Below are 13669 nucleotides of genomic sequence, written 5' to 3' on the forward strand. Positions count from 1 at the left end.
TTTCCAATGAATCCTGACTTCTCATCATGTGGCCAAAGTATTTAAACTTTAGCTTTAGTATTTGACTTCCCAGTGAATAGTCTGAATTAATTTCTTTAAGTATTAATTGATTTTACCTTATTGCTATCCAAAGGACTCTCAAAAATGTTCTTGATGAGAGATAGATATGGGGTACCTAAATGAAATTAGGGTTTAATTAAGGCCTAGTGTCAGGTTTGGGGTACAGGGAGTCAAATAGAGTTCTTCTGCAACCTCATTGGATTCAACACAAGGATACGGAGTTAAATAAAGTCTAGTGTCAGCGCGAGTCCCCAATAAAAGCATTTATTGGCCCGAAAAGCTAGATTGATAAAAGAGGTTTATTATGGGGTTTGGAAGTAAGGTTAAAGTATAGTTAAGAAAATAGGCGAAGGTAGAGAGAAGAAGGGCATGGGGACAGAGGGTCCAGTGGACAGAAAGTCCTGACATGCCAGGCGTAAGGCTGGCATGTTTGGAAGCTCTGCAAAGAGGGAGTCTTAGGTTGGCCCCTCTCATAATGGGAGATTTAGCTAGAGGGGCCTGTGGATGTAGCCCCAAGTTAGCTCAGATCTGGATCTTCTATTGGAATTCAAAGGGACTAGGATTTGTGAATCAGAAGGTCCTTGATTGATAATGCATTAACTAAGAGGGGTTGAGAATCAGAAAGAAAGGAATAATCAATTCTTAAAGGGACCACACTCGCATCATTTGCTAGCACCACAATTAGAAAGCACACGTTCTTTAGAGCTTAGTTGTCTTTATAATCCAATTCTCACTGCCATACATTGCTACTGGTAAAAACCATAGCTTTGATTACATGGACTTGTCAGCTGGGTGGTCAGTGATCTTTGAGTCCAAGGACATAAAATCTGACTCGGCTTCCATTTCTTTTCCCTCTATTTGTCAGGAAGTGTCAGGACCAATTGTTGAGATCCTGGGTTTTTTTTTTTTTTTTAATAACTATAACTTTTTATTGACAGAACCCATGCCAGGGTAATTTTTTACAACATTATCCCTTGCACTCACTTCTGTTCCAACTTTTGCCCTCCCTCCCCCAGATGGCAAGCAGTCCTATATGTTAAATATGTCACAGTATATTTTAGATACAATATATGTTTGCAGAACCAAACAGTTCTCCTGTTGCACAGGAAGAATTGGATTCAGAAGGTATAAATAATCCGGGAAGAAAAACAAAAATGCAAACAGTTTACATTCGTTTCCCAGTGTTCTTTCTTTGGGTGTAGCTGTTTCTGTCCATCATTGATCAATTGAAACTGAGTTAGGTCTGTTTGTCGAAGAAATCCACTTCCATCAGAATACAATTCAGGGATCCTCAAACTACGGCCTGCGGCCAGATGCGGCAGCTGAGGACGTTTATCCCCCTCATCCAGGGCTATGAAGTTTCTTTATTTAAAGGCCAACAAAACAAAGTTTTTGTTTTTACTATAGTCCGGCCCTCCAACAGTCTGGGGGGACAGTGAACTGGCCCCCTATTTAAAAGTTTGAGGACCACTGCATACATCCTCATACAGTATCGTTGTTGAGGTATATAATGATCTCCTGGTTCTGGTCATTTTACTTAGCATCAGTTCATGTAAGTCTCGCCAGGCCTCTCTGTATTCATCCTGCTGACCATTTCTTACAGAACAATAATATTCCATAACATTCATATACCACAATTTACTCAACCATTCTCCAATTGATGGGCATCCATTCATTTTCTAGTTTCTGGCCACTACAAACAGGGCTGCCACAAACATTTTGGCACATACAAGTCCCTTTCCCTTCTTTAGTATCTCTTTGGGATATAAGCCCAGAAGTAACACTGATGACTCAAAGGGTATGCATAGTTTGATAACTTTTGGGGCATAATTCCAGATTGCTCTCCAGAATGGTTGGATTCGTTCAATACTCCACCAACAATGCATCAGTATCTATCCTGAGTTTTTTTAATGTTAAACTTTTATACTTTTCTTTCACACTTATCAAGAGGCTTCTTAATTTCTTCTGCACGTTATCATCAGAGTTGTATCAGCTATATATCTGGGACTGTTGATGGATGCAAGGATTATTTTTTGACTTTTTGTATCCTTATTGCTTTAGTATAGTACAAACAGAAAAATATTTAATAAATGTTTATTGATTGATTGATCCACAATTTTTTATTTGGCTTAATTTTGTTCTTGAATTTTCTTTTTGCTCTAGTTCTTAGCATAATGCCTGGCACATAGTAGGTATTTAATAAATGCTTATCTTTTAGCTTTTTAGTACATAGTAGGTATTTAATAAATGTTTATCTTTTAGCTTTTTAGTACATAGTAGGTATTTAATAAATGCTTATCTTTTAGCTTTTTAGTACATAGTAGGTATTTAATAAATGCTTATCTTTTAGCTTTTTAGTACATAGTAGGTATTTAATAAATGCTTATCTTTTAGCTTTTTAGTACATAGTAGGTATTTAATAAATGTTTATCTTTATCCCCAGCTCTTAGCACACACACACAGAGTAGGAGATTAATCAGTGCCTATTGGCTTGACTTGAGAGAAAGGAGAAGAAATGATGGGGCAGAGGGGCAACGGAAGGGAGAAAAATGAAGGAATGTGAGAAGCAAGTAAAGAAGGGAGAGAGAAGATGGAGATGGACAGATGGGATTAAAGGAAGGAAACAGAAAATCCACAGAAGGGAAAGGACAAAAGGGGGAGATAAGGTGGAAAGAGATTCAGAAGGGAGAGAAATGGAGAATGAGAGACTGGGCAGAAAAGGGGGATGGGATGAAAACAGAAAGAAAAAGGAAGAGGAGATAAGAGGAAGAGGGAAAAAACGAAGGCAGTGTTGGGGCGGGGCTACGCAGGCGCGCTGGGGCTGTGTGAAAGGTAAAAGGTTAGAGGTGCCCGGTGTCATGGCGGCCTCCGCTCTGAGTGTGGGCATGGGCCCGCTCCGCCTCGGCTCCAGCTGCGGCCTTCTTGGTCGAGTTGTGCCTCGGGCGCTGAGCGCCCACGGGAGGGGGCTTCCGGCGCCCGTGGTCTTGGGACGAAGCGCGACCGCGTCCAGCCGGACGGAAGCCCCCGGCAGTGACCTGTATTGCGTGGAGTTGCTCCGGTGAGCTCCGGTCCGAGGCCGCCGCCGCCGCCGTCGCCCCCACAAGTCCGGCAGGCTCCGGGTTTGCGGAGAGGGAGGGCAGGGAGAGACCGGCCCCGGGGGAGGGATGAGCGGGGCCGCAGAAGTGACTCTCTAGCCGCCCCAGCTGTGACCTTGGTCTCTGCTTCACTTCAATGCAACAAACATTCATTTATTTGTTTTAAAATAATATTTTAAAATAATGTCTTTTGTCTTTCACACCGCCATGATTCCCTACAATGTCCTTCTCTTTCCGCTACTCAGACACTTAAAAAAAATGAGCATAACTGATTCCCTTGCAGAACGTCGGAGAACACACGTGGGCCCCCCTCCTCCGCCCAGGAAGGCAGGAAGGCAGAGCGTGCCTTCTCCTTTCTTTTCAGCCCTTGTGCTTTATAAATCTGCGATATTCACTTTGGCGTTTTTGGGGGGGGTTCCTTCTGGCTGCATTTTTGTAATCACTAAATGTGTTTTTTCCATGTCTGGGCTTACATCAGCATCATTTCTTATTTCCTTCCGTGGTTGTCTTTATTCCTCATATTTGGCATTTCTTACAGCACAGCCATGTGGGATTATAGCCATTTACCGAAATTTGTTTAGCCATTCCTTAACCAACGGGCATCTAATTCTAATAAGCATTCATTTAACAAACACTTATTAAGCTCCTGCCCTCCTTAAACTTCCTTCTTAATAGAAAGAGGACTTTGGTAAAGGGTCACAGGAACAAGTAAATGTAAAATATTTACAAAAGGAAAAGCTCAGGAAAAGGCTGAGCTTGAGCTAAGCTTCGGAGGAAACTAGGAATTCTAAGAGTGTTGATGGAAGAAGCAATGCACACAGCTGTAGGGAGAGAATTGTTCAAAGACTTGGAGATACTAATTGTAATAATAATTGCCTGCATTTATATTTTTTATGTGGCATCTAAAATGCCAAATTGTGATAAGTGATTTACAAATATCTCATTTGAACATGGTAACATCCACACAAGTTAAATGCTGTTATCTCCATTTTTACAGTTGGGGAAACTGAGGCAGGCATCGGTTAAGTAACTTGCCTGGAATCACAATAACTAGTAAGTAGACAAGATGATCCGGTTTAGTCCCATTGTGAGGGGGAATAACCCAGGTTGGAATCATTGTAAAGAGTTTTAAGTGATGAAGTTGGTATTTTTTGCTAGAGATAAATGGGAGTCACTATCTTTTTCAATGGGAGAGTGACATGGTAACTTTCATACTTTGGGAATACCCTTTTGATATCTATGATGCATTGAAAAGGTTGGACACAGGTATAGCAATTTATTGATTGTTCCTGCAGGCCAGGCAAAAAGATTATGAGAGGTTGAATAGACTTTTTTGTAGGGTGACTGGAGAGAAAGGTAAGATATGAGGGTTTATGTAGAAATAGAATTTAGAAGATGTAGCATTTGATGAAGGTTGGCAATGTCTTCCATTCATTTAAGCAGGACTGTTTGCTACTACGAGGTTAGCCACATTGAGATTTTACTTTACTGTGATCAATTTTGGGAAAGGGAGGGCTAAATCAAGCAGTCAATAAACACTTTTAAAACCCTACTATGTACCAGGCACTGTGCTAAGCACTGGGAATACAAAAAAGGGCAAAAGACAGCTCTCATAGAATTCACAATTTAATGAAGGAGATCATAATCAAATGAAAAGTCACAAACCAGCAGGATATATGCAGGATAAAATAATTAATAGAGGAAAGGCACAAGAATTTACAAGGATTAGGAAAGACTTCCTAATGGGATTTTAATTGGGACTTGAGGAAGGCCTTCAATCTCATCATGCAATTGAAGCTGCTCTAGCCAAAGTTATTAATGATTTCTTAATTGTTAAATATACTAGCCTTTTTGTAGTCATCATCCTTCTTGACCTCTTTCAACCTTTGACTTTGTTAATCACCATTTCCTCTTGCATATTTTCTCCTAAATTTTTATGGCTTTATTCTATCTTGGATCTCCTCTCACCTGACTTTAATGCTTTTCATTTTTATTTGCTGAGTCCTCATTCAGATCATATCTATTGACTTTGGTGTCCCTATAGGCTCTGCCCTATGCCTTTTCATTTCTCTTCATACTATCTTGCTTGATGATCTCATCAATTGCAGTGGGTTCAACCATCATCTCTGGAGATGATTCCCAGATCTATATATCCAATCTCCACTTCTCTCCTGATTGATAGTCACAATCATCAACTGACATTTAGATGTTTTAAATTACATGTTCTAAAGGCATCTCAAATATAATATATCTATCCCCTTTCAAAATTTTTTAAATAAGTCATCATCACCCTTCCATTCACCCAGGTTTATAACTTCAATGTCATCTATGATTCCATGCTTTCACTCCATGTAGCCAATCTGTAGCCAGATTTTGTTTTTACCTTTACAATATCTGTTGTTGTTTATGTTCCTTCTCTTCAGTTAAGCAGGGCCCTAATGTGGGCCCTTATCTTGTCATACTTGGATTTTCGCTGTAGCCTTCTAATTAGTCTCCCTGCTTTAGATCTGTACCCATTCCAGTTCATCTTCCATTCAGCAGCCATAAAAATATTCCTGAAATGCAGCTTTCATAATGTCATCTACCTGATCAATAAACTCCATTGACTTTCAATTACATATGAGATTAAATATAAACACCTTTCTTTGGTGCTTAACGCCTTTTGCAACACTTTTGGTCCCTTCCTTTGATTTAGCTTCACTTGGCTACTTGCTTCTCCCTTAAGATACTACATTTCCTATCTTTGTGTCTTTACACTGGCTGTCCTGATTGAATTGAATGAACTACCATCTTTAATACTCCTTCCAGCTTCTCATACTTCTTTCAAGATTCAAGATTTCAATTCTTCTAAACATTTCCACATTTATCATGCTGCACAAGAAAAATCAGATCAAAAAGAAAAAAAAAATGAGGAAAAAAAAGCAAGCAAACAACAATGAAAAGTTGAAAATATATGTTGTGATCCACATTCAGTCCCCACAGTTCTCTTTCTGGATTTAGATGGCTCCATCACAAGTCTATTGGAATTGGCCCGAATCACCTCATTGTTGAAAAGAGCTAAATCCATCAGAACTGATCATTGTATAATTTTGCTGTTATTATGTACTATGTTCTTCTGATTCTACTCACTTTACTTAGCATTAGTTCATGTAAGTCTCTCCAAGCTTTTCTGAAATTATCCTTTCCTTGTCACTACAAAAAGATCTACTACAAATATTTTTGCACATTGAATCCTTTTCCCTTTTTTATAATCTGTTTAAGATACAGACCTAATAGAGACACTGCTGGATCAAAGGGTATATACAGTTTGATAGCCCTTTGTTATGAATTGCTTTGAGATTATTTTCCATTTATATTGTTATGTACATGGTTATTTGCATGTTGTTTGTACCATTAGAATAAGAAACATTGAGGAAAGTGACCATAGTTTTGCATTTATTTGTATACCCAAATATATATATGTATAAATATAAAACATATAAATATATGTATACTATATACCCAGTATTAGGGCAGTGCTTGGCACATAGCAAGCTTTTTGACTTATTGTAAGATACTATCCTTTTTAAAATGAAAGCCTTTTGATAGGGCCTTATGTTATAACAAGGTTAATTTCAACAAAAATCAATACTTCTGAGTATTGCTGAGGCAATTGAAGTTAAGTGACTTGCCCAGTGTCACATGGCTAGGAGGTATTAAGTGACTGAAGCCAGGCTAAAACTCAGGTCCTCCTGACTTCAGGGCTGGCACTCTAGCTGCTCCTCCAAATCAATACTTAACATCAAATATTACTGCATGCCTTTATCTTGGACATATTTTTTCCTGTGTTTTTTAAAAAAATATTTATTGAATTGAATACATTTTTATTGTTATTATTTTATTGATTGCTTACTAAGTGCAATTCAGTGTGTTAGCTTACTGGGGTAAGTATTGGGATGAGTTGACATCTGCCTATATAGAATTCATAATCTGATTCAGCAGACATTTATTAAAAAACATTTTTATTTAAAAGTTTTTGAGTTCCAAATTTTTTCCTTCCATCTCTCCCTTTCTTCTGCCCCCTTGAGAGGGTAAGCAGTCAGATACAGGTTATACAAGTGCAATTATGTATAACATTTCCATATTGGACACTTTGTATAAGAAGACTTGGATTAAAAAAAAATGAGCGTGAAAAATAGGATGTGAAATCTGTATAAACAATATCAGTTCTTTGGAGGAATAGTGTGCTTTATCTTTCGTCCTTTGGGATTATCTTTCGTTATTGTATTGCTGAGAATAGCTAAATAATTGACACTTCTTCATCAAACAATATTGCTGTTAACTGTGTACAATGTTCTAGTTCTGTTCACTTCACTATTCAGCAGACATTTAGGTGCCATTGAATTGTGTTTAATAAACAAAGATAAGGTAAGTCTGCCTTCAAGGGAGCAGATTAGGCATATGCATTTAATACAAGACAGAATATGAGATATGCATTGGAGAAGTATGTCCAAGCCTGGAGGTCATAGATATTTAATAAATGCTCATTGATTAATATCTACATCTATTAATTCAATGATCATCTCCATGAGAGTGAGTTCCAAGTTTACTTATAGTCATTCTGTCTTGAGATCCTGTTCTTCATTACCAGATGGCTTCTTCATAACTTCTAGATGTCCTATAATATCTCAAATGTAATGTTCTAAATCAAATTATCTTTTCCTCCTACCACTTCTATAATTTCTCTACTTCATTCATTTTCACAAATGAATATTTGAAATATGAAATTTTCACAACCTTACACTTAATGACTTTTTACTCTCCCTTAACCCTATTATCCAGTTTATCACCAAATCTTGTTCTACTTGTACATTCTCTCATATTAGTTTTGGTGGTGGTGGTGGTGGGGTTTCTGTCTATTCAATTAATTAGGTCAGGCCATCCTTTTGCCTTTTCATTTCCTTTCATTTGAACTACTGCAATGCCCTTCTAGTCAAATTAATATTCATAAAGCATAGATCTGACCATTTTATTCCCCTACTTCAGTGACAACCTTTTGCCTCTAGAATATTATATTCATTTTAATTTAACAAACATTTAATAAGTATCTTCTTCACAATCCTGCCTCCACCGATTAATTTACTACATATACTTTGAACTTGACTTACTCTTCTTCCCTTCACTCCTCTACGTAGGTTCCATTTTTTTGACTTTATATTCCCAATACATACTGCAATGCATAGAAGGCTTATTGAATTGGATTGAACAAAGACAGAAGTAGACTGAAGCAATACTTTTTTATTGTTCAGTCATTTTTCAGTCATGTTCTACTTTTCACGATCCCTTTGGGGGTTTCTTTGGCAAAGATACAAGAATGGTTGGCCATTTCCTTCTCCAACTAATTTTACAGATGAGGAAACTGAGGCAAACAGGGTTAAGTGACTTAACAGAGTCACAAAACTAGTAAGTGTCTGAGGCTGCATTTGAACCCAGGGAGAAGAATCTTCATTTCGGCAGGTCTGATACTATTCATTGTGCCACCTTGCTGCCTGAGATACTTACACATATCATTATAATACTAAATAGGAACTCAGAGAGTAATTCAATAAGTGACATTCAAGCTAGTTTTTGAAAGATAATATTTCAACAGGCAAGGGATAAGATGTACTAAAGAGTATTTCAAGTTCAGGAAATAGCTTGAGCAAAAATCATCTAATTATATTTTTACTAATCACAAGTAATTTAATCTAGTTGTGGTAATGTTCAGAAGAGCCAAAAAGTCTTAAGAGAGGATCAGCTTTTGTAGCTACTAGTTAAATTATTAAGTGGATACCATGTGTGAAGTCCTAACTTCATACAACAAGTATGCTTAGAGGTGGTAGTTGAAGAGGCAAATTTGAGATTGTAATGGCCCTTGGACTAGGTAGGTGGAATATGATCTAACATAAATAGGCAAATATTTCCTTGAAAATTTGAAGAGAAAGAAAGTTCTAACAGTTGTAGGAATCATAAAAAGCTTTATCTCAGAGATTGCATGTAAACTGAGCTTTTAAGAAATTCAAGAATTCTCTAAGGAGGAAGTGCATTCCAGGCAAGGACATGAATAACGGGCAAAAAACACAAAATTCCATGTTCAGGAAACTGCAGATTTCCAGGTTTGAGACATAGAATATGTGAAGATGGGAGACGGGGAGGAGGAAGAGGAAAGCCGTAAAATAAAGCTAGAGAGGTAAACTGGAACCAAATTTTGAAGAGCTTTAAATTCCAAGCAAAGGAATTTGTATTTTATTCATCAGGACATTGACATGATAGATTTGTGCTTTAAGAAGATTATTTTACAGCTGTGTGGAGGATAGTGAAGAAAGACACTGGAAGCCAGGAGTCAATTAGAAGACTGCTTTAATAGTCACAGGATCACAGATCATAGAATTATAGATTTGAATGATTGAATCATGGAAGTCACCTGAGTCTCCTCATTTTACAAAAGAAGTCAAGTAAGATTAATCAACTTGCCCAGGGTCACATAGCTAGTATATCTGGGGTGATTATTGCTATTTTCACTTCACCGTGCTGCCCAGATGAGATGGGGCCTCAAAAAGGGGATAACATTAGTAGAAGGAAGACAACCAGTGGGAGAGAGAGTGTGTAGTAGAACCATCCAGACTTGTCAGATGATTGAATATTGGAGTGAAGGGAGAAGGAAAGAAGGCTGAGAACTTTGGAGAGTAGAAATATCTTATACCTTTAACAGAAAGAGTCAAGATTGGAGGAGGGGATGGATTTTTAAAGAGGAAGAACTAGAGTTCTTTTTGATCATGGTTGAGTTTGAGATACCTGTGAGATATCCAGGAGATAGTTGGTGATGTGAGAATGAAACTTGAGAGAGAGAGAGAGACTAGAACTAGATATATAAATGATATTTGAGCACATGGGAAGTAGTAGCAACAAGAGAATATAGGAAGAAAAGAAAAGAAAAGAATAGAATAACCAGAGTAAAGCTCTGGAGGACTCCTGTGGTTAGGAGATGAAACGTGAGTGATGGTCCACCAGAAGAGGCTGAGGAATTCTGAGAAGTAGGAGAAGGCACAGAAGAGATTAGTTTCTCAGAGAGAAGACAGTAGAGAACAGTCAGAACTGTTACATGTTATGTAGAGGTTAAGGAGGAGGAGGACTAAGGAGAGGCCATTGGATTGAGCAGTTATGATTGTTGATAACATTATAGAGATCATTTTTCTTGAAAGGTGATGTCCATAGCCAGAATTCAATGGCTTGGGAAGTAAGTGGGAGAAGAGAAAATGAAGAAAAACAAAGAAGATAGATGACAATATTCGGGATTTGGCTATGAGAGAAATGTAGATGCTGGTCTGAGGGAGTGGTGGGTTTAAGTAGAGCTTTTAAAAGTGTAATGAAAGTAGAGCATACCCGTAGGTCCTGGAACTGAGCAGAATGCACTCTTTGCCATATGCAGGCAGCCACTATAGATAGCTACATTTCTCTGCTTCCCCTTCTCCCAAGAAGTTCTAGAAAGAGTTTCATGCCACACTTTATGAAGAAGAGAGATAGAGAGGGGATCTTTTCACTCTTTAAAATTTCCTGACTGGATGATTCTTCCTGACTTACTGGACATTTCTCGTTGATAAAGTCCCCTCCCCACTGCCATCACTGGATTTTGTGTCATCCCAGAGTCCTTTATTGCTAAGCCTGTATCCTTGAAAGTGGGTTAGGATGTTATAGAACATCTCAAGAATGTTTTATAAGAGTACATTCTATCATCATTGCATAAGTGTAGGAAGATTTGGGCATCATTGAGTTTTTAGGTTACATTGGGATTCATAGGGTGTACAGAGAAAGAATGGACTAGCAAATCAAGGCAACATTGGCTCCAGAAGAGAAGGCATAGAGGCAAATTGGAATTTTTCAATAATTTCATTCTGTTGAGTTTAAATGAAAAGTAAGCTTTAATAAAAGGCTGGGAGCCGTCACTAGTTTCTTCTGTCACTTAGCAGGTTTGTTGGGATGACACTAAGAAGAGACAGGAATTGAAATTTTTAGAGTAGCTTGAGTTAATAAAATTTGAGGTAGCCAAAAAGAATTACTAGATTTGAAGCAGAGACCTCTTGATCTTGTCAGATGTACATCTTTGCAAGGATTCAGCCACCTAAAATGTTTCAAAGATAAGCAGGACAGTAGTGCACAATGATATGAATTCATGCAATGTTTTCTTTTGAGAAATTGAAGTATTTCACATATACCATTAATCTTCTGGAGAACAAGAACAAATAACAGTTTTTATTTGATAAAATAAAGATGTGTGTAATCAGCCAAGCTGAGGAAAAGATTTCAATCTTCAATTCCTGAGACACTGTTTTGTTTGTTTGTTTGTTTGTTTGTTTTTTTAAACACCAGGTCATTCTGCATCTCAAGTGCCTTAAAACATTTTTTAAATTCAGAATCCATGTAAGGGACTACCTCAGATTGGAGCTTAAAGATCAGGAAGTTTTTAGAATATCATAAAGAAAAAAACATGATTCCCTTGAATCAATTCAATTCAGAATTGAATTCAGGAGTTTTTTGATTATTTGTATTTGTATCCCCAGTTCAGAGTGTCTGTATATAGTACATGATTAAAAAATATTTGTTGATTGGTTGAACAAATAGATATTAAATAACTACAAAATATTATTCACAAAATACAAAAAATGAAAAAACAATCCTTGTTCTCAAGGATCTTACAATCAAATGGGGAATTAAATCCTGTACAAAGATGAATCGAGCAAAGGAACAATAAAAACAGCCATTCACAAAATATTCTATAAGAAATTTGTAGAAGAAAATATCGCTGAAGGCATTTAAGATATAAGACGTAGGCATTCATTCTCTCTGTCTCTTTCTGTCTCTCTTCTTCCCTCCTTCTCTCCCTTCCTCTTTTCTTCTCCCTCTCTTTCTCTCTGGTCTTATCTATTTAGATCTTTTTCTTTCTCTTTCTCTCTCTCTCTCTCTTCTTTCCCCCTCTTGTCCTTCCTTCCATCTCTCCAAATACAAACATACAACCACAATTTTTTATTCCCCAGATAAATTTTTTTTTTTTGCAAAAGCAATCATTATGTTAGTCTTTCTATGCCAAGACTGTAAAATTTGTGTTCTTAACCCAGAAATTAGGTTATTTACGTTATGGACAAAGCCCTGCCATTAAGTATCAAATCAGTCTCTATTTGATATTATGTTGAGTTAAAAAGAGAAAAGGAAGATTTTGAAGACAGCTTTCCACTGATAACTTATTGTTGGTAGAGCTTAGGTGATTTAATTTAAATTAATGTAATTTTTACCTTATAGTAAATTTCTTGCTGCAAATTGGTTATATCTTAAATATTAATGATGCTAAGATAACAAAATAAATGGGAGGAAAATTCTTTACTGTTTGTTAGTTTCACTTTTTTGTAGTCTCCTGTTGTAATTATATCACATTAAAGAAAATAATAGGAAAAAGATCATGAAGCCATACGATGTGACTAGTGCTTTTCTAGTTATTCTGTGTTGTGGAAGGGCATATGAATATGGCAAGGAGTATGGAATATGATAGATATGTTAGTAAAGTAATAACAAATTTTTATCAAAAAGCAGAAAAAGCAGGGTAGCTAGATGACACAGTCGACAGAGCGCTGGCCTGAACTCACGAAGGACTGATTTCAAATCCGATCTCAGAAAACTTAATAATTCCTGGGCAAATCACTTAACCCCAATTGTGTGTGTGTGTGAGAGAGATATTCTGGATGTCACTTGTATGACAATTTTACAATTTTCTTAACTTCTTTGCACATTCCTTTTTTTTTTTTTTTAATAGCTTTTTATTTATAAGTTATATGTATGGGTAATTTTACAGCATTGACAATTGCCAAACCTTTTGTTCCAATTTTTCCCCTCCTTCCCCCCGACCCCCACCCCAAGATGGCAGGGTGACCAATACATGTTAAGTATATTAAAGTATAAATTAAATACAAAATAAGTATACATGACCAAACTGTTATTTTGCTGTACAAAAAGAATCGGACTCTGAAATATTGTACAATTATCCTGTGAAGGAAATCAAAAATGCAGGTGGACAAAAATATAGGGATTGGGAATTCAACGTCTGTGATCTATCTTAGCAGAGATGCAGATATAAGCCGTAACATTTTCTCTTAGGGGTTATCTGGACTCAATCCTGAGGGCTTGAAAATAAGCTTTCTAATGCTTATTTTTAGATTTTTCTTATAAACCACAAAAGTTACTTTATATTAGATAAGTAATTATATAGAACTCTTTATTCTAAGAAACTGAACCCAGAAGTATTTTTGAAATTGATAGCAAGTTAAATTCTCCAAGAGAAAAGCAGCTGAGGGCATGATTCTTTTCTGTGTAACATGACATGTTTTGCTTGGCTTTAAAAAAAAAAAAAAGAAGAAATGGCGCCACCTAGTGGCAGAAATCACATTGTTGTTTTATATCACTTGTTATTGCCACTATAATGCTAAAAGAAGGTATCAGAATTGGACAAA

At 36.9% G+C, this 13669-nt stretch overlaps 1 protein-coding gene across 3 annotated transcripts in view; it reads left to right on the forward strand.

Annotated features, from left to right (window-relative positions):
* The first annotated feature begins 2876 nt into the window (after positions 1–2876).
* The window catches only part of NDUFAF6 (NADH:ubiquinone oxidoreductase complex assembly factor 6), a 40975-nt gene continuing 30182 nt past the window's right edge, over positions 2877–13669 (forward strand). Inside the window, exons 1-2 of one of the 3 annotated variants that reach the window (XM_051970878.1) lie at positions 3064–3118; positions 4153–4208. Coding sequence is in view for 1 of the 3 variants with exons in the window: in XM_051970877.1 (XP_051826837.1) it covers positions 2919–3118 (200 nt within the window). In the remaining 2 variants the exon portion in view is untranslated. Of the gene's footprint in view, positions 3119–4152; positions 4209–13669 lie in introns of all 3 variants that reach the window. The other 2 variants (XM_051970877.1, XM_051970879.1) reach the window with 2 other exon arrangements.

Source organism: Antechinus flavipes, chromosome 1, assembly GCF_016432865.1.
Source record: "Antechinus flavipes isolate AdamAnt ecotype Samford, QLD, Australia chromosome 1, AdamAnt_v2, whole genome shotgun sequence".
Classification (NCBI taxonomy): Eukaryota; Metazoa; Chordata; class Mammalia; order Dasyuromorphia; family Dasyuridae; genus Antechinus; species Antechinus flavipes.